The sequence below is a fragment of the Cebidichthys violaceus genome, unplaced genomic scaffold (genome assembly GCF_023349555.1).
Source record: "Cebidichthys violaceus isolate CVI_PGR_0920_01 unplaced genomic scaffold, fCebVio1.0.p SCAF_6, whole genome shotgun sequence".
Taxonomy (NCBI): domain Eukaryota; kingdom Metazoa; phylum Chordata; class Actinopteri; order Perciformes; family Stichaeidae; genus Cebidichthys; species Cebidichthys violaceus.
Genome location: NW_027176816.1, coordinates 7,025,853 through 7,044,645, shown reverse-complemented (window position 1 = coordinate 7,044,645; position 18,793 = coordinate 7,025,853). Strand labels below are relative to the sequence as shown.

General features: G+C 43.8%; 1 protein-coding gene across 2 annotated transcripts in view; it reads left to right on the top strand.

Moving 5' to 3' along the window:
* Positions 1–552: 552 nt before the first annotated feature.
* The window catches only part of dip2ba (disco-interacting protein 2 homolog Ba), a 37,417-nt gene continuing 19,176 nt past the window's right edge, over positions 553–18,793 (top strand). For both annotated transcript variants that reach the window (XM_068733469.1, XM_068733467.1), the window contains exons 1-4: positions 553–780; positions 16,903–16,974; positions 18,262–18,417; positions 18,566–18,691. In XM_068733469.1, the coding sequence (XP_068589570.1) occupies positions 696–780; positions 16,903–16,974; positions 18,262–18,417; positions 18,566–18,691 (439 nt within the window). In that variant the 5' untranslated portion in view covers positions 553–695. The remainder of the gene's footprint in view (positions 781–16,902; positions 16,975–18,261; positions 18,418–18,565; positions 18,692–18,793) is intronic.

Here is an 18,793-nt window from a genome sequence, read left to right as displayed (position 1 = left end):
TCAGTTAGTGTGTCCATAACAGTCTAGCTGAAATGATTAGTTAATATTATTATTTGCCAACTACTATTGTGTGCAATTAATCAAAGTACCACACAGTGAACCTGGTACCGTCTGGGGCCCCTGGGCAGTTTCCTAATTCCTAATCCGGGTTTAAGTAAAATATTCTGGTTGTTTTTCCACCTTTGCAAGCCACAGCCTAGTTGTAAAGGTGAATAATCTTTACACGCACTTTTATTATCTTGCCAAATAATTAAGTTCAACTTTTTTCTGTGTGCGAACCCATAGGGATTCCCTGAAGGGGCCCAAGATCCACTGGAAGTTAAATGAGAGTGAGGGTAACAGGATGAAATTGTGCAGCGCTATGTAAGTAAAAAGTGTGTGTGTGTGTGTGTGTGTGTGTGTGTGTGTGTGTGTGTTTCTGCCAGTGAGACGCCAGGGGGAGCAACAGTTTCGGTGTGTATGTTTTTCTCTGGGACGCAGTGAACTACCGTACAGGCGAGGTAAAAGCAGTCACGTGACCCCTCGTTGCCGTTGGTGAGTTTTCCCATTATGGCGGAGGGGCAAGCCGTGCGGATGGACCGTCTCTCCCACTCTGATGCTTGTTTTGTGTCTTGAGGGAAGGCGTTTTATTTTATTTTTTTTCTACGGGCTGCTTCCTTTTCAACCAGACGACACTCGTGTTTATCGGCGAAGTCATGGCAGACCGCGGCGTGGATCTGTCCGCCCTACCCAAAGAGGTTAGAGACCAAGTGGCGGAGTTGGATCTGGAGCTGTCTGAAGGTAAAGGAGGGGAGGGGGGGCTGATGTGTGTGTGTATGTGTGTGTGTTGGGGGGGATGCTATAGCAGATTTTCAAGCTAGCTATGTGTCTCAGCTGTCTCGTGCTAACCAGCATCGATTAAACCAGTACATGTCCTCCCTTTATTCTACTTAACAGTTTTTAATACTTGACTGAGAGCTCACGTCAGGCTCTAAAGCTAGCTTATTCTGTGCTAACAGAATGTGGGCACGCGAGCTAGCAGTGCATGCTAAGCAGCAGGAGGAAGAGAAAGGCTCCCATCCATTTCCTCGTGTCTGCTTTATCTCAAACCATTCAAAGCAAAACGTCGATTTAAAGACTCGTTTCTGTACTAAAACTCCTCATTTGCTTACTTATTGAATGTCAAAAACCAAAGGTGTGTGTGTGTGTGTGTGTGTGTGTGTGTGTGTGTGTGTGTGTGTGTGTGTGTGTGTGTGTGTGGCTGTCTGGATGGCCAGAGGCAAGGTCTGGCTATCACTGCTTGACCCTACTCCTGTCATCTTGGTTGTACTTCTTCATATGGTGGGAATTTTTAATTCGTCTGTGAACACTTGATGGCTTCCAGTCCAGTTGAACATGATTTACTATCTTTGTACTCCAGTGTTCAGGTTTCAGCTGAAAAAAAAATGTTTTATTGCAGTAAAAGGTGTGAGTCACTGTGACCAGTGTTGAGGTGTAATGACGGGGCTCTCAGTCATCATCTGCTCTGTTGTCATATAAAGACGCAGACTGTTATGAATGACTGTCAGTAATTAACATAGCGTGTGACTTCAGTGATCAACAAGATGTACACACAGAGCCTTACACACCTGCGTGAACCTGCTATAACTGTAAATTATAGGTTCACCCACGTGCGCCGCTAGTCATGGATTTCACTCCCCTCAATCCTGTGTGAGACCTGTGTCAGGTGTACGCCATGTCTGCTCTGCCCTGCCCTTGTGGATTTAGGTGAGTGATGGATGTGTCTATTTAGTGTAGTTTGCAAATATCTCAACCATTCATTCATCCAAAGCGTAGTGCAATCAACCCCCCCCCCCCCCCCCGAGGGCAGCTGTTAGCCCCTGTCCTGCTCTATACCCATTGACACCCACTGTCACATCCCAATGACAGCATCCCCCTTGTCCTCCTGCACGGCACCTGGGCTACATTCTTCCAGCCGAGGCGACCGCTATGTGTCGACTTATCCGCGCTGATGGACATCTGGTTATTTTAGGAGTGTGTGATATGTTTTCTGAAACTGATACCCAGTATTTGATATTCATTTGTGCAAGACTCTTAATACAAATGTAGATCAAACATTCCAATCATGCCTGTAATGAGACCGTAAGACATGGTTTGTTTGCAATTGACAGTTTTATTACGTGTCATACTGCCATAAAAAAAATGTATGAATGCATATTTACAAGCTAATTACTGTTAATTGTAAGAATAATAGAGTGGGTGTATAATTGATGCCTTTTTATAGCTTATGTCAGCCAATATTGAAAGCTTATATATTGCTTTTGGGATGTTTTATGCCATTTATTACAAAGGGTTTAAACTTACAGGCTGACCATTTACCACAGTTACATCATAGGACATTTATAGTGTGTGTGTGTGTGTGTGTGTGTGTGTGTGTGTGTAATTTAGATAGATAGATTTAATTTTGTCTGCTATGATTTTGCCATATTGTTTATACATTATTTATACTGTAGTAACTATCCCTTTAGCATCGCTCATAGTATTGTGGCCAATGATGGCTTTTGCCATACTGTGAAGAAGGTATTTAATTAGCTGGATTAGCCAGAAAAAGACATTTCTGTCAAGTTTTATTTATTTTATTTTTTTTAAACATTATTACTTTGTCCATTTATTTTTCCAGGAAATATATTACATCACAATCCATAGGATTTTATCCACCCCTTTGTTGATGAGCACATATTTTAGATGCCAACCAGGCACTAAGAGGCACTGATTTACTGAATATGTATTTGAAATCATCAAGTCTGACACTAAATGTGCTTGTGGTGATAGATTACAGTAAAAAACATCACTTATTTTGGTCTCTCTCATGTGGTAATGTAGTTGTCATCAGGAACTGTTATGAAGACACTATCTTGTTGAGGAACATATGAGACTTGAGGCGGCCATGTTTACTCATTGTATGTTTTCCACATATTGGTTGTCTGACGACACAGCCGCTGAATGCTTTCTGGATTGCAGTAGTATTGAATGTAGTTGAGTAAATCGTTGTCTCACCTAGCAATGATAGCCAAACATTTTTAAGGTTTGCAATATTTTAAATTCATGTGTATGTAAGCCAGCTCTCCCCTTCAGGACTGCGGCATGCCATCACCTTTATGGGCAATTTTTCTGGCTCCATAACAAAGTGCTCCTCTGAACCAAGTGGAAATGCCTGCTCCTGCGTTGCTCGAATAAGAACACAGGCCTGCCAAATGGCCTCTTAAAAAACAACCCAGTTCTGCTAGCCCCCTGTGACCATGGGGACACAATGAGGACCATTCAGCTGGTCTGAGCCGCCGTGGCCAGGAGCTCCGCTGCCATTTAGGCCATTCAGCTGAACCCAGTCTTTGTGTGCACGTTGGAATTAGCTGCCTTTTTATAGGATGAGTAGGGAGGGGTTGGTGACTGGTCATACTTGACAAGATGACGTGTAGTGTGTGTGTGTGTACTACTACTGAGGGAACGGGTTCACCATTTTCACCGTGCAATCTCTCAGCTGAGCCAGCCAGCGGGAGAAGGTCATGTCTGGTTCTTCCCTGGAACCAGCCTACCTGGTTGACATCCCGCACCATGTGTCCGGCATGTTGTACAGAAGTCTGATGTTACTGACACAAGCAGAATTCAACACAGATTAGTTTTTCGTCGGTGAGTTAGTAGCTGGTGGTCATCGGCAAGTTTTGCCATTAAAATACAACTTGAAATGAAGTCTTCTTTTAATACTCAGGAACACTGACTCTGGTGCACATGCTTGTCTGTGTTTATGAAGCGATAACGTTTTACTCTTTGTTAGCATCTGGGATCAGTGTGTGCAGACAGAGAGACCAGATTGTTACCAGTTGCTTCCTTTCTAGGCCAGTTAACCAGCCAGCCAGCTTTCAGATGCAACAGAAGCAGGCTTGGCTCAGTTTTGTATGAAGAGAGACGGCAGAGGATGACTGCACAGATATGGACCCAATCTGTATCAGCCATCCATCTTCCTGACCCGAGTCACCAGTGACGACTTGCAGGACGAAGACTGATGGATCCTTGAGGAAGACTATCTTCCCAACCAGGGAGGAAGACTGTGAAAGGATATCTTGTATCTCTCTGTGTTAACAGGACACACAGCAAACTGTTGTTTTGGTCAATAGTTGGACAAAGTGCTTATTTTGAGACCGATTTACAGACGTGTGATATACTTCCTCAAACTGAAGCTCATGTGGTGCAGAGCTCTTGTTTACAAGCTGGAGGTCTAAAAGAGGAATAAGGGTCTTTCACGCTGATTGAAAAGCTGAAATCTTTTCTCAAATTAAAATAATTTCGCAGCATTTGGCTCTTGCAGGCCTGATACAACATGCTTTTTTTTTTTGCAACAAGCTCTACCAAATGTTAGAACACGTCACCTGAATTGACCATCTAGAGACACTAGAAACAAGTGGAAAGGGGATGATGACATGCAACAAATGTCCCCAGACAAAGCAAATCAGGAACATCGCAGTTACAGACTACTTGACTACTTCCTGTGTGTTTTGTAGTGTTTTACTGGAACACAATGCTGTAATAAAAAAAGGATCTTCTTATGCATTTAGACATAGTAACAACTGTGAACTACGACACCTCCTCATGAGCGTTTTGTAACAGAATCATTGTTAAAGATTGATGATAAACAGTGAAATTGATTTGTTGAACTTAAAACCTGCCACTATAATTTCTCCCTGCATTTAAATGAGCTTTGAGCAGTGTGTTATTTCTCTGTTGTAGAGAGATATAGATGTTTGGCTATTCTTCTGTTAGTGCCCAATAAGTCAAGAATCCCAAAAAATGGACAAATCATCTTCCTTGTAGCTGCGGAGCCAGGGCCTCAGGTCCAAGCAGATGGTTGTCTTGGCAAAGGTCTTTCTTAATGTGTGTTAGTGTGTTTGTTTGCGCGTTCAAATTTGTGTTGTAATACTGTTATACTGTGAATAGTTAATGATGGCTGCATTCCCTCTTCCTCCTCCTCCAGACCTGTTGTAGTCTGAATTATTCACATGTTCTCATTAAATATCAGGACGCCCTCACAGAGCGGTGTGGGTGTGTGTGGTTGGTAAGCGTGACTTCTTTACGCTGCCCTGGTAGAAGTTGAGGCATGCATAGGAAGAAAAAAAAAAAAAAGCCAACCGGCCTCCTTTTTTGAATTAGAGCCAAGAGATGTATTGACATCCCACTCATCCCCCCTCCAGACCGGCACATCTCTTTCTGCTGTAGAAGATGCTCAACTTGTTGAACTAGCTCACATGTGGTGTCAGGCAGGGCTTGGCAATATGGCAGCTAGCGTATGCTAAATGTATGCAGTATTACATATAAAACCTTCAGACTGATGTTCCATGAAATTAACTCTCCCACTCTTATGTATTGAAGTTCATCTGGTGAAACAAAACTATTTGTATTTGTTTTTAATCACATTTACACGCTTGAACCTGTGTAGACAAGTTAATGTAGTTACCTACAGTCTATTACACTCAGTACTATCCTTCATCTATTGACGTGATATTGTAGCCTACCTATGTACTTTACAGTTTGTTGTACTGCAACAGTTGTCCTGCTTGTTGTAAATCCGTGAGTCACTGTATTTAGGCGTGTCCTCTCTTCTCTCGGGGCACATCCATCCAGCACAAAGTGAGAGAACCTGTTTTAGCCTCTTGTCTCACCGGGCTGTTTACTCAGTTTTGATGCAAACTGTGACTCATCGTAAGTAAAGAATGACTGGGGATTTTCGTGATATCAAACCCCAGTTTGATCCCCATCTGTGTACAAGAACCACCTTGATTCACCGCTTGACCGACCTGTAATCCCAGTTGGGCTGACGGTGACGGTGACGCTTCCTCTCTGACGTTGCGTTGCGCAACTGCTCTGAGCTTTTGTGGCCTGCAGTCATTCAGTCAGGGGCCCAGGCTGTGACACACCACAAAATATTGACTGATTTATAGCCTCCTAGGCTAAAATGACGAACTCATTGATAGCAAAACAGAAATCTTGTTGTGTCTTTTTGTTGTTGTCAGACTGTGGGAGCTGATGCAAAGTCCCTCAAATGTATTGCCAGGGCTATCCGCTGCCTGGCGGGCCATGTGACTGTGTTAATGCTGAAGAATGCTCTTGTGAATATAAATAGACCTGGCTGGCAAGACAAATTCGCTTTCATGCCTGAGGAGGAGAAAACAAGCGTCTCTTTGACACAAAAGCTCCGCCATTATTTGCAGCGGAGGCCACCCTCTCGAAGTCCCAAGGAGTCAGTCCTAATTGTGTGCATTTCTCTCTCGCTGAGGCTAATGTTCCTGGCTAGTAGACAGGCAGCCAGTAGCAAACACTTGCACATCCAACCGCTAGATGCTTTGGCTGCTACATGTGGGTCACTGTTACGTCCGTGGGTTGTGTGGGAAATACCGCGGCCAAATGAGAACGGCCCTCCTTCGGCCAATCAGCCGGCTGTCTGACTCATGGTGAGAGTTGCTATAGGTCTGCTAATTGTTAAAGCATCATACCGGTGCTTTTAGATGTTCTTAGAATGTTGCCTAAAGATTGTGCATACTTAACATTATTACTGGTGAAATGTTGCTATGAGTTTAAGTACTTCATCTAAGTGAATATTTGGTCATGTTACTATTATGTCACTGTAAATGTCAACATGGTTTGTATTAGATTTAGAATAGAGGGGTCCTTTAAAGGAGGCTAAAGGGATGTTTCTGATATTTGGATCATTAAAGACATTGTTTTCCCTTTTTAGTAATAAAACATTAGTAACTATGACTGGGTAAATGACCAGAGCTCTGACCATAAATCTGTTGTCTGTTGTAAATCATGTCGCTAAAAGTCCCTTTCTGTCTCTTATTTGGGCTCTTCAGCTGATCAGCTCATCATTACAGCCTTTGTAGAACACAGGGTATTTTCTCAGCAGCTGGTCAGTTTCTATATATGAGAGCGCAGGCCTGCGTCACAGGAAGGGCTGATGGGAAACCAGAGCTCAGGGGTAAAGCAGTCCTACTGTATGTGTACAATGAAAGTTTCCAAAAGGTCAACTGCTCTCTCCGTCGGTCACTTATTGGGTAGTTGTATTTCTTTTCTTTTTGGATTGGTGCCCTACATTTGAATAGTTCTCTTCCTTTATTCTTGTGCGGAGCCAAAGGGTTATCAAAAAAAGTAGCAGCAGGAAGAAGTAGAGGAAGCTGATGTGTATCTCCACTCTTGGCCCCTCAGAACACATTGTGTTGGAGCTTGGCTTGAAGTCGTCGACCCCTTTAATTCAACTAAAACAAATGCCATGAAAACACATCGAATGGGTGGGGCTTCAACCTCTTAGTCCTCAACTGTCAATAGCACGGACAATGTTGTATGTATTGTATGTTCATAGCCCTGAATGGACGCATTAGGTTAATATTTAGAATAACAGCGACAGTCTTTTCCTGGAGATTTGCTTTTTGGTTGTTTGCTGTTAAGTGTGATCTATATAGTCATTACTGTTGTTATGAATATTGGACTACATTTAGTCATACTAGCATTGAATTTAACTCTGTTTAGATGGTTTGTGGGGCCTAAAATAAGCCAGTAGTGACAGTGTATCGACACACTCCTGTATCAGTGGGAGGCCTTCGATCTACAGCAGGTGTGTGTTGTGCTACATGCTCCCACAGATGCTGACGACACACTGATGACTGCTGTTTGGATGTTATTATAATCAGCTGGCTGTGATTGTGATGAAACAGCCTTTAGAATTAAAGTTATATCCTAAGATTATCCATCAAAGCTTTCTCTTTAAACTGTGTGTGAGAACGTCATGTCTGACTCTACACAACTATGTTCATACTACTGTACATTTGTACATCGTTTTCTAAAACCACTCAGCCATTTTGGAATAATTGTGGTTACATAGAAAGCATAGAGTGTGCCTGTAAGACTGCGTTCCCTCCAAAAAAACATGGCGATCATTTATTAGTGTTTTCCGGATCCGGAACAAACCAGCTTTTAATTGCTGCACTTTTAAGTCTCTCACCTTTCCTTCAGTCAGTACTCCCCCACCTAATCCCCTAACCTGCCTTTGTTGTAGCGAGTAGCTTGTTGCTAACACCGCCTCACTAACATCACCCTGGAACCTCGCACCTTCACTTCCATGTGAAGTGTTTTCACTGACGCAAAAAGGTTTGTGTATTCTAGAGCTTTGACAGACCAATTTTACACCACATTTTCTTTTACACTTGCTGAACGTCCCCACACTTTCAGCGCGGCGAAAGATGCCCATCATGATGACAGGCTGTTTAATGACTGTGAGCGGTGGGCGGCAGTGGGAGGTCAGGAACCATGAGCTGTCCACAGAGTGAAGAGTGGTTTTAGTGTCAGCTATAGACTCAACACCTCAGGATGGGAGTGTTTCTCACAGGCCACCCCCCTTTCTTGTTATGAGCTCATAATAGGGATTTAATGAGTCAGCTGCCTGGTTAAAATCCCTCCTATATTAATGTCCTATTTTAACCCATCACCCATGAGCAATTAAGCAGTGAAGGAGCATCATTGGTGCATATGTCTACGAGAGATGAGACATAGACAGGGTGTTGCTAAGCCAAGCTCAGTTTGTATGGCAGGTGTTGGACAACATGTGGACGACAGAACAGACAGATGTCAATTCAGTTGATGTGTAAGTCTCAGTGAACCAGGTCTGTTGCACACTTCTAACCCCTGTATCACTCTGAACTACTACACCACCACAGTGCAACCCGATACCGCTGACTCGCTTTCACTGCTCAGCACACTCTGGAGACCAGCAATGCCGAAAACACTGGTCCGTCATGCAGGTAACCAGCCAGGACGCCTCGGTCTACATAAGTGTCTCCTCTGTTGTTATTTACAGCGCGATGAATGAAGTCCGAGTCGCCCTACTGACCTGGTTACACTTAAAATAAACAAGCTAGAAGAGAAAGTGACAAAATGACTTGCACAGGTCGAGTTATACAGCGGAATAGGCCTTTTTCTCACACCAGACAGTTTTAACTTGTCATAGTACAAAAAAAGCACAGGTGCTACTAATAATATTAATGCTGACTACTTAATCCTATTATTACAGTGCTTATGGTGGAGAGCGAGAGAGAGAACTGTATGGAATGCAGCAAAGGACCCAAGGCTGGAATCAAACCCAGGACACTGTGGTTAGATGGCGTGCACTGTGACCACCCGGCTACTAATGCGCTCCAATCACTATTATTCTAAAGCAATTTTTCATGCATAGTGACAGATGATGTAGTGAGCGGCAGGGGAGCTAGCTAATCTGACATGGAATCGATTTGGGATTTGGCCTCTGACTTTAGGTAGTCTCACTCAGGTGTGCACCCACAGTGATACAACACACATGCAATCTGCTATCTAACAGCTCATTAAGGTGTGATTAAAGGCAGCCCGACTGGAGAACTAAATACTTTAACCTTCTACTGGTACTAACATACGACCCACTTGTCTGACCTCCGTTGTCTGACGTCGGCTCTGAACCGTCTGCAGTTGCTCACCAGTCTTATCACTTTGATGAAGTCATGTGCTCCTCTGAGTTTCTATAAAACAGCTTATCACTGATTATACAGCACATCTGTTGTTGGGAAATACTGTCACCCAAATCAGTGTGTGAAAGTATATATGGAAAGATGAGCAGCACTGATGAGAGGTGATTGTCAAATTGTGATGTAAGGTAAGGAGTCAGGCATCAGTGATATGCCTTGGATTATGGAAGACATTTTTAGTTTGGCTTTCTCAATGCTGTTACTGAACCCTGGCTCACAACTCCACTTTACTCACACAGCTGGCTCAAGAGTGCTGTCTCTGCCAATATGAAATGCACAATGTATTATAAGTAATGGAGGAAGTAGGGCAGTGCTCAGTCTGCACTCAAACAGAATATGAATGCTTTAAAAGCTTGGAAGGAACATTAGTTTTATTTATTTGGCAAAAACAACTCCAGGATGCTAACTGTCCAGTCTGATTGTGGATATAGCCCAGTCTTTATTTTGACCCTAGTAACACAATCGAGCTGAAGTGTTTTCATCCCGTACAGGAAGGTCTAATGTGATGAAACGATTAGGTGTTTGAGTTTGATTTTCAAATTGGCCAGCATGTGTGTGTCCGTGTGCTTGTTTGTATGCATGACGTGTGTCTTACAGTGATGAAGGTGTTTGTGAGGCTTTGCTGAAGGAATATGTGATTGTGACTTTGATGTGTTATGTACTTGTGAGTCTTTGTCTTCATCTTATACTCTAGTTTCCTCTAAGCCCCACCTTGCTGTTTTCCTGCCAGTGCCTCTGACATGGTTTCACTTAGATTTTTCGGTACCACCTACACACCTTTTGTTACATCCGCTGTGCTGCTCACTCCCTTAACTCGTTACCTTCTGCGATGGCGAACACAGGTGTTACACATCTTTGATCATCAGCTGTTACACCACATTGGAGTTTTTCCAATTGAACCGATCTGTGACAACATGCAGATCTCAGTCTGCTTATTCTTCTCTTTTAAGTTTTTCACAAGAAGATTTCTTCTTCCATCTAGAGATTACTTCATCCTCCGTGTCTGCCAGAAAACCCCCGCATGGGGCTAACTGGGTCCCGGAGGAATTGTAGGCCTGCTTTTGGAAAACTGCTGGAGTGGAAAACATTGGTCCTGGAGTGGAGAGGCCTTTGTATAAATGTTTCAATCTCTTTCCAGACATGAACAAATGATCCCCTCGGCTGAGACCTGATTGTTGCTGATATTTGATAACTGTGATTCAGCTGCTGAGTCCCAACAGACACAGTCAAGGCTGTGGAGGCCTGTTCAGTCTTCTGGTCATTTTCAACCAACCAACCTAATACAGATTGGTCATTTACATTTTGTTTTATGTATTGAAAATGATAAATTAACAAAATTCTCTGCATTTGTTTTGATACTGTGAAGATGACAATTGACAAAACAAGTCTTAAAATGCATACAACCTGATCAAACCAGTGTTCACAGTGGGGCTCCAACTAATGATGATTTTCATGTATCAATAAATTGGCTTTTTATTATCTTTAATAATAAATTCGTTGTTAGTCTATAAAATGTGAAAAATGCTCATTGCAGGTTCTCAATTTACCATCACCTAAGACAAAGATAAGGAGCGAATCCTCTAAATTTTAAGATGAAACGATGAAATGTTTCTTGACAAATTGTTTCAGCGCCAGTTCACAGTATTAAAATGAAAAATTAAAGAATAAATCGTATATGAGAATGCAAATCTGGGGTATGTCAATTTACTATTTTTCTTCTTGTCTTAATTGCTTCCTTTGAAGAGCATGAGCTATGGAGATGAACTTGTAACATCTACTTAAACTAATGTCCAGGTGCCATGAAATGGCCTTGGTGTCAGACTCAGTCATTTGCATTTCCTGCCGAGTGCTATTTACCCGTGTGCTCAGCACAGCCTGCTCGTTGTTTTTGTGTTTCTGCTCTATAAATACGATCCTGTGGGTGACGTTGGTTCCTCTCTCAGCCCCTGTGTTTGTGTGTTTTGGTATGTAAATGTAAGTACTGTCACTGTTTTGTGTGAGAATTTCTGTTTGTGGTTTTGCTCTGTGTGTCCTCTCGCTGTCATGTGCTCACCAAGACCCTACACGAGACCGTCTCTCTCTTGTTGCTATCTCGTGAGATTGAGTTGTAACAGCGTTGCATTTTAGCATCTCATTTATCACAAGACAATAAACCACTGACAAACAAAGACGGCTTTGTATCGCTGGCTAAAAACCCGACCATGACCTCAGAGTTAGAAAATAGTTCTACGTTACGGGCTTGGAGGACAGCCTCACTTCAGACATTTATGTCAGCTATCCTTTTGAAGTCCACACTAATGTCCAGACGGAGCGGTGTAATCTGTTAGGGTCAATGTAATCTCAGATTGCAGATAAGGATAAAACCCAAAAGTGTGAACGCTGGGAGATTCTCACAACATTTATTTATCTATCTGTGTAATGTAGGTAGTTCTTCTCATTGACTTTGTCTTTGCGTACAGTCATGTGTTTTTCAGTAACCTGTGTGAGCCTGCAGGGAGAGGAACTGATACTATGAGGCAAGAGGAAATGGTGGGCGACAGAAACAGTCATGTTGCTTCTAACCGGAGCTGGATGCCTCCAGATAATCTGACCACAGTAATTACAGTACTCCACCAGGGGGTGGGGGGGGGGTGGGGGGGGGGGTGGGGGGGTGGTGTGTGTGTGTGTGTGTGTGTGTGTGTGTGTGTGTGTGTGTGTGTGTGTGTGTGTGTGTGTGTGTGTGTGTGTGTGTGCGCGCGCAAGGAGGAGGTGGTCTTTGCTTGCAAAATTAACAGAAAGCGACAAACCATATTAAGTGAGATAAAAATATCCATGTTGTTGCCACATCCAGAAGCGGAAAACTGGCTCAGTGTCTTTTGTTCGTATGCGATCTTACTGACGTTGAGGGTGCTGGGAGCTAATCAGCTGATTCCTGAAGCTATTTAGTATCCACAACACCTCTGCTGTACTTTACTGGCTTTGATCTGATTGTTCCTGTGTGTGTTGGGCAGGTTGGTGGATGGGCAGGTGTTCAGTAGAGTCTACACTCTCTCCTGTCTGATGGCATCAACTAATAGCTCATCACTCTGTCTATGAGAGGAAACATTAGCCCAGCAGAGACCTCTGACTGGTATTGAAACCCCCTGGATACCGTGCTGGCTCTTCGTTCGTATCGTTTTGGTTCCCTGTTGGGAGTGTTTTCATCTATAACCCAGGGTGCTTCCGCATACTTTAAAAACAACTAAAGGTTCTTTCACTCCTGCTTTTTCAAATTGCTAGTGGGCTTTAAAATGTAAGAAAATGTCCTCTGACCACAAAACAGATGGGAAAGAAGCATTTTCTAAAATTGAAAACAGTTTTTCACGAGTCAAGTCATATCAGTTAAGAAGTAAAAGGAGCACTGCGTCGCAGTATAGAAGTTGGCAGCAAGTGTTACTCTGATTGAAAGAATAGCCGGGAAGCACACTGGCTTTGTTGTTGGAGTTTTGTGTAGACGTCTGAGACTTCTGCCAAAGTGCTGTTTGCTGATAGTGGCAGCTGGAAAGTGTTTGTTCAGATTATTAACCCCAACCAAAAAAAAATCCTTTCAAATTCCAATATTAATTTCACATATTGAGGAATGACCTGGAGTCTTGGTTTTAGGTGCTTCGGGTTAGGAGTTTCATTGTGTAGCCCCCCCACGCACAGCGTGTGTATATAACCATAACTCAGTCTTTCCTTCCCAGCCCTCTCCGACTGTGTGCTGTTCATTACTCATCATTTATTCACCATTGATGTGGTTTTGTGTTTCTCTGTAGGTTTGTTTGAGAAGGCCAAATATTCAGTCCATTGTTAATAGAGACCTAAGAAACAACATTTTAAGTGTGTCAGCGAGATTGTGTGTGTCATATGATTCAACATATCAGCTGCTTGGAGAAGCCAATGGAAACAACTAAGACAATAATGTTAGTACCCTTGAAGTACTATTGCATCTGGACAGCTAATGCTTCAGATAGATTCCTTTCACGTAAACCATAATCTGAATGTAGTGGGCCCCTAATATCATAGACCCACCAGTTTAATTAATCCATCTCGGGAAGTTTGAAAATTACTCTTTCAAGGCAAAGTTGGAACAAGCACATATATGCTTAAATTTTAAAAAGTCACTTGTGAAAACCAGAATTAACAAGAATTTAGCAGCAGATTTGTATACATCTTAAAAGATATATTTGACGGTGAGCGAACAGCACAAACACAAAAGGCTGTTAATGTGCTGGAGAATGCCAGTGCAGATTAAAACTGGCCTCATAATGCCTGGATTCACGACTTGTACTGTAAAATCCCTCTCTGTCATAATGTAGCTCTCTACGATAATTATCGGTGTGACAGGGAATGCTGGTTATGCGTGTGTTTATCCCCTCTGCTGTCAGCTGTGAGAGGATCAGCCCTCTGTTTGGCTCATGCTGAGGTCAGAGGTCAACAGCAGTAGTTTAATGGAAGAGTCAGAGGGTCACCGTCATCTTCACTCGAACAAGCTCTGAAACGGCCACATTGGTCGGCCCTGTTTACACAACCAACTTGATGAAGACACACTTTAATAACGCCTGTGTGACAGGAGGAAGGATCACGATGATTGCTTACAGAAAGTAGATGACCGTTGTCACTGAATTTATACGTCGAAGAGACATTTTTTACACACGCTTCTCTAAACCTGCCTCTACTATTACTACAATGTTGACCCGGACAACAAAAACGCACATGATCCCGGTTTGACACACTGACACACATCTCACAGAGGAGGCTTGTAATGCAACTCTGCTCCGGGCTCAGTTAGCATTCACTCCTGTAGCGTACTGTAGCACCCCTTAACCTGCAGCAGCTGTGTATACACACACATGTACACACACACAAATATTGTTTCTTCCTGCACCTCAGAGGAGTTTTTGGCCAGTGGGCGAGCTGTCCTGTCCAGTTGGCCCTCTCTGTTAGCATGATGTTCTCCGATCAGCACATTCCTCCTTCTCCAGACAGACACAGGGAGACGATTTTGGCAGCGCATACCCAGGGTGGGGTAACGCTCATATCCTGTCCCCCGACCTCAAATTATACATATACACACACACACACACACACACACACACACACACACACACACACACACACACACACACACACACACACACACACACACACAGAGAGAGTCACTGTACTGTTTTACTCATGCTCGCACTCAAAACACCACATTCTTGCTCTCAAAACATACAGCTTTGCCTCTGTTTTGAAGCAGCTGTCAGAGTCACTCTTTCAAACCCAGAGCCCTCGGTGTCTCTGCCCACTGCCGGCTACAAAGCCAGTGTGGTCGTGCCAGTCCACGCCTGTTGTTATGCCCTCACACTAATACAGACTCTGCTCTGTCTGTGTTAATGACCCTCCCTCCCTCCATCTTTCCATCCCTCCCTTCCTCCCCTCCGGGCACCACTTGTGACACCAGGACTAGGCTTGACAGAACCCCATCTCCCAACAACAATGACGTTCCAGTCCAGCACAATCAATCTGCTGCTGATTGCTGTATTTGCATGTCTGTCTGCGAGTGTTTTCCTAGCCCGTAGCCCGGGCCTAAGAGAAGGACAAACTAAGAAAAAGTGACTGGAACGGACATTTGCTGCTGTGTTTTTCATCGCAACTAAATGTAAGGCCAGTGTGTGTACCCAGGCATGAAGGCAGAGCTGACTGCTGGTCACCCCATTTGAGCTTTCTTATGCAGAGAATGATCCAGGGTAACCAGCGCTTCACCCGGCTTTGTCTTAAATAAGGTGCTGGAACTATCAAAAAGCTCAAAGTGGTATAAAATGCACACTTAAATCCATGCATCTGCATCTGCATCTGCATTGATTGAAGTGTGTTTATATCTATTCTACCAGTAAGCAGAGAATGACAAAGCACTCAGCATTTAATCACACGCGTGCGCTCTCTCAAACTGTCTCTGACTTCTGCTGTTTTTTTCTTCTCTGTAAACAATGTGTATTCCCTCCGCTCCCTCCCTCTTCCCCCCCGTTTCCCATGATTTCACAGTGTTGTGAAACTTCAAGAATTTCCTGCATGGGAAGGATCTGAAATAGAAGTCTGTTAAACTCGAACACTGCCAATCTACATACTCAATCCTAAAAGGAGCTTCTTTTTGTTTTGTTTTTTTGATTCAGTTGTTTTTCCAGGCAAACACCAGATAGTGACCGGAGTGTGAGAATGCTTTAACACACACAATCTGACCCACACATGGGACTCCCCACCCCAGTGCCGGCTTATCCAGCCCACCACCCTCCAATCTGCTGTTGAACTTTGCCCCCCCCCCCCCCCCCCCCATTTTCTTTCCATTGTTGTTTCATACACTCACCGATCTGTGTTCGCTCTGGCTTCTGCCAGTGACTCTCACCGTGTGTTTATCACCTCATCGCCCACTACCCTCTCCTCCCTGTTATCTTTGATTTTCTCGTCCTCCGAGTTGTCTGGTTTCCTTGTCGTCGCTGGTCAAAGTGTGGAGAAGGTGCCGGGATTGAGGCTGAGCGGTCCTTTATCACATTTGCACTTGACATAGCATATGGTTGTCTTATCACTGGACACACAGGAAGAAGAATAACTGAGAGAGTTTGCAGTAGTGGGGTTTGTTTGTGTATACAAGGGGAGTGTGTGTGTGGTATGTGTGTTACTGACCTGTATAAGGTGTGTCTTGCATGCATGTTTGACTGTGTGTTTTGGGGTCCCGGTTAAGTAGACTTTGGCTTGCCTCTGTTGCTCTCCAACAAACTCTGGTAGCAGTGGGAGTCCAAGGCCGAATGAGGAAGGGGTGGGGCTGAGTTTACAGTGGGAAAAAGGGGGGGGGGGGGTGAAGGAGATAAATCGCAGAGTCCCATGTGAAACCGGCTCACATGGCTTCCTTTTTGCTCCGCTTGCTATCCCAAATGTTCCCGATAGCCCTCAGATTTGCCATTGTTCTCTGCCACGCTTGGTTATCTGCTAGTTGCCGTAATCATATTTGGGTTTCGCTGCCTGGAGGAGGTTTTTGTGCACTCATCATGTTTATTCACTGGGGCTAATGTAAGGCTAAACAATGGCGTTATCTCCTTGCCTAGTTGCAAATGGACTGAGCCGTCAACATGTGTAGTTTAGTAGATCTGGTTTAAAGGATTGTTATTATGACTCAACCCCGGCTCACGTATTAGCTATTAGTGTGTTTGTGTGTGTGTGTGTCAGAGGAGTGTTGTGTGTACTTCATCTGGTTTATGTTTGTGTGTGTCTGTGTGCGCAGTTGTACGGTGTTTGCGTGATAATTATGACTAACATAACGGTGTGGCGTCGCTGTTCTCTCTCCTAGGTGACATCACGCAGAAGGGCTATGAGAAGAAGAGAGCCAAACTGCTGGCCCCATATGTCCCCCATTTGCCAAGTAAGGCCAACTCTTCTTCTGCTCTTTGCTTTTCCTTATTCCACTTCTAAGCACTCTTTCTCTCTTCCCTGCGTGATCTTCATCTTCCTGTCAGCATTTTGGTGCTGGTCATTCTGAGATGCGGAAACTTAAAGTAATTGCATCACAAGTACTCATCAAGTCGTGAGTTTGCTAAGCTGGACGTATCATTGGAGCTAATGGTCCTCCCCCCATCTGTCTGGAGAATTACATAGAAAGAACAGTATGGTTTAAGTTTTTCAGCATCACTGAATATCCAGTGTGACTGTAATTCTCTTTGTCCAAACTGTCAAAGAGAATTTCTGGCTTTCTGTGGCACTCTAGTGGCTAAAATTGGAATTGCACAGTTGATAACAAAGCATAGAGTAACATCAAACAACTTCTCTAAAAATGGCAGCGCTGTAGAAAACCCACAGAATAACCCAGAACCACTGTGTGGCTCAGAGGTGAACCAATTTACCATTGTCAAGCAGTCACATAAGTAGAGAAGTACCAGAGTTTCACAGTACAACTGTGAGCCGGTCACCTCGTTGGTAAGATGATATGTTCAGCTGACTCACATGAGGGTGTGGAGCTTCCTCAGGAAGAATTGCACCACATTAGCATTGGCACGAAAGATTTTTCTTGATGTGTCACTGTAAGCTCATTTTAAAAAGAGGAATACTTAACTTCCTTTCCTGCTAGTTTAACCTTGGCCTGTTTTGGCTTGAGCTACCACACGATACATGTGAAGTGAGTACGCACACAGGGAATTGAAAAAGGACTGCAGGAATCTAAATCCCATATGGATAATTTCTATATTTAGTATTTAATTAAATTAGCTTGGTTGTTAGTGGGTTCACCCTGGATGTCAAGGCAGGTATTGGGAAGCTTTGGAGCTGCTAAGGTCACCTCCTCCTCCTGCACCCGTCCCACCCGGCGTCCTTATTCCTCTGAACCATAGTCCACACAGGGACTGTGTTGCCCAGGCCCTCTGAGAGGAGTTGACTAAAAATATAGTTGCCTGAATCTAGCCTAGTTTCATGTACTGCGTTAACAGTATAAGTAACATCCGTCAAGTACATGTCCTTATTTCACTTCATGCTCAGAGGCTCTGTAGCGAGGCTAAATTTAGAGAACTTCTCTGAGTTTAATATAATATTTATGCCTACACGAAGCTGTAATGGCATTATGTGAAGCAAGAGTGTGCAACGTTCCGAAAGATTGTGTTTCTTTGTTGCCCTACGTGTGTTTTCGTTGACTTTGCACATACCTGCTTCTTTTCCGTAGACGTGGATCTGTCTCTGCCAGATGTACAGCTTTCCCCCGGTCACAGTGCTGACCCCAGCCCAAGTCCTGAGGCCCCGGGCCCCTCCACATCTTCAGCCTCCAGACACCACCGCGCACACCGCAGTGGAGGGGCCAGGGACGACCGCTACAGATCAGGTAAACAGCGTACATAAAAAAACACACACTTTAACAAAATCATTAAATAAATATCAACTTACTCTTTTCAATATATTTTTCTCTTTTGTTCTGTTTGTCTACCTCACTTATTTGTCCCTCTCTGTTTTTTTTCTTGCTGTTAATATAGACATCCATACAGAGGCTGTGCAGGCAGCACTGGCCAAACACAAAGAAGAGAAGATGGCGCTACCCATGCCCACCAAGAGACGCTCAGCCTTTGTCCAGTCTCCCATAGATACCTGCACACCTCCAGGTAAACTAGATTTATCACACCCAGTGGGTAGCTGTCCCTCTGGAAAATTACGTGTCTCAACACGTAATTGTATCCCTGCCAACTGTAGGGATGCAGCTCTGT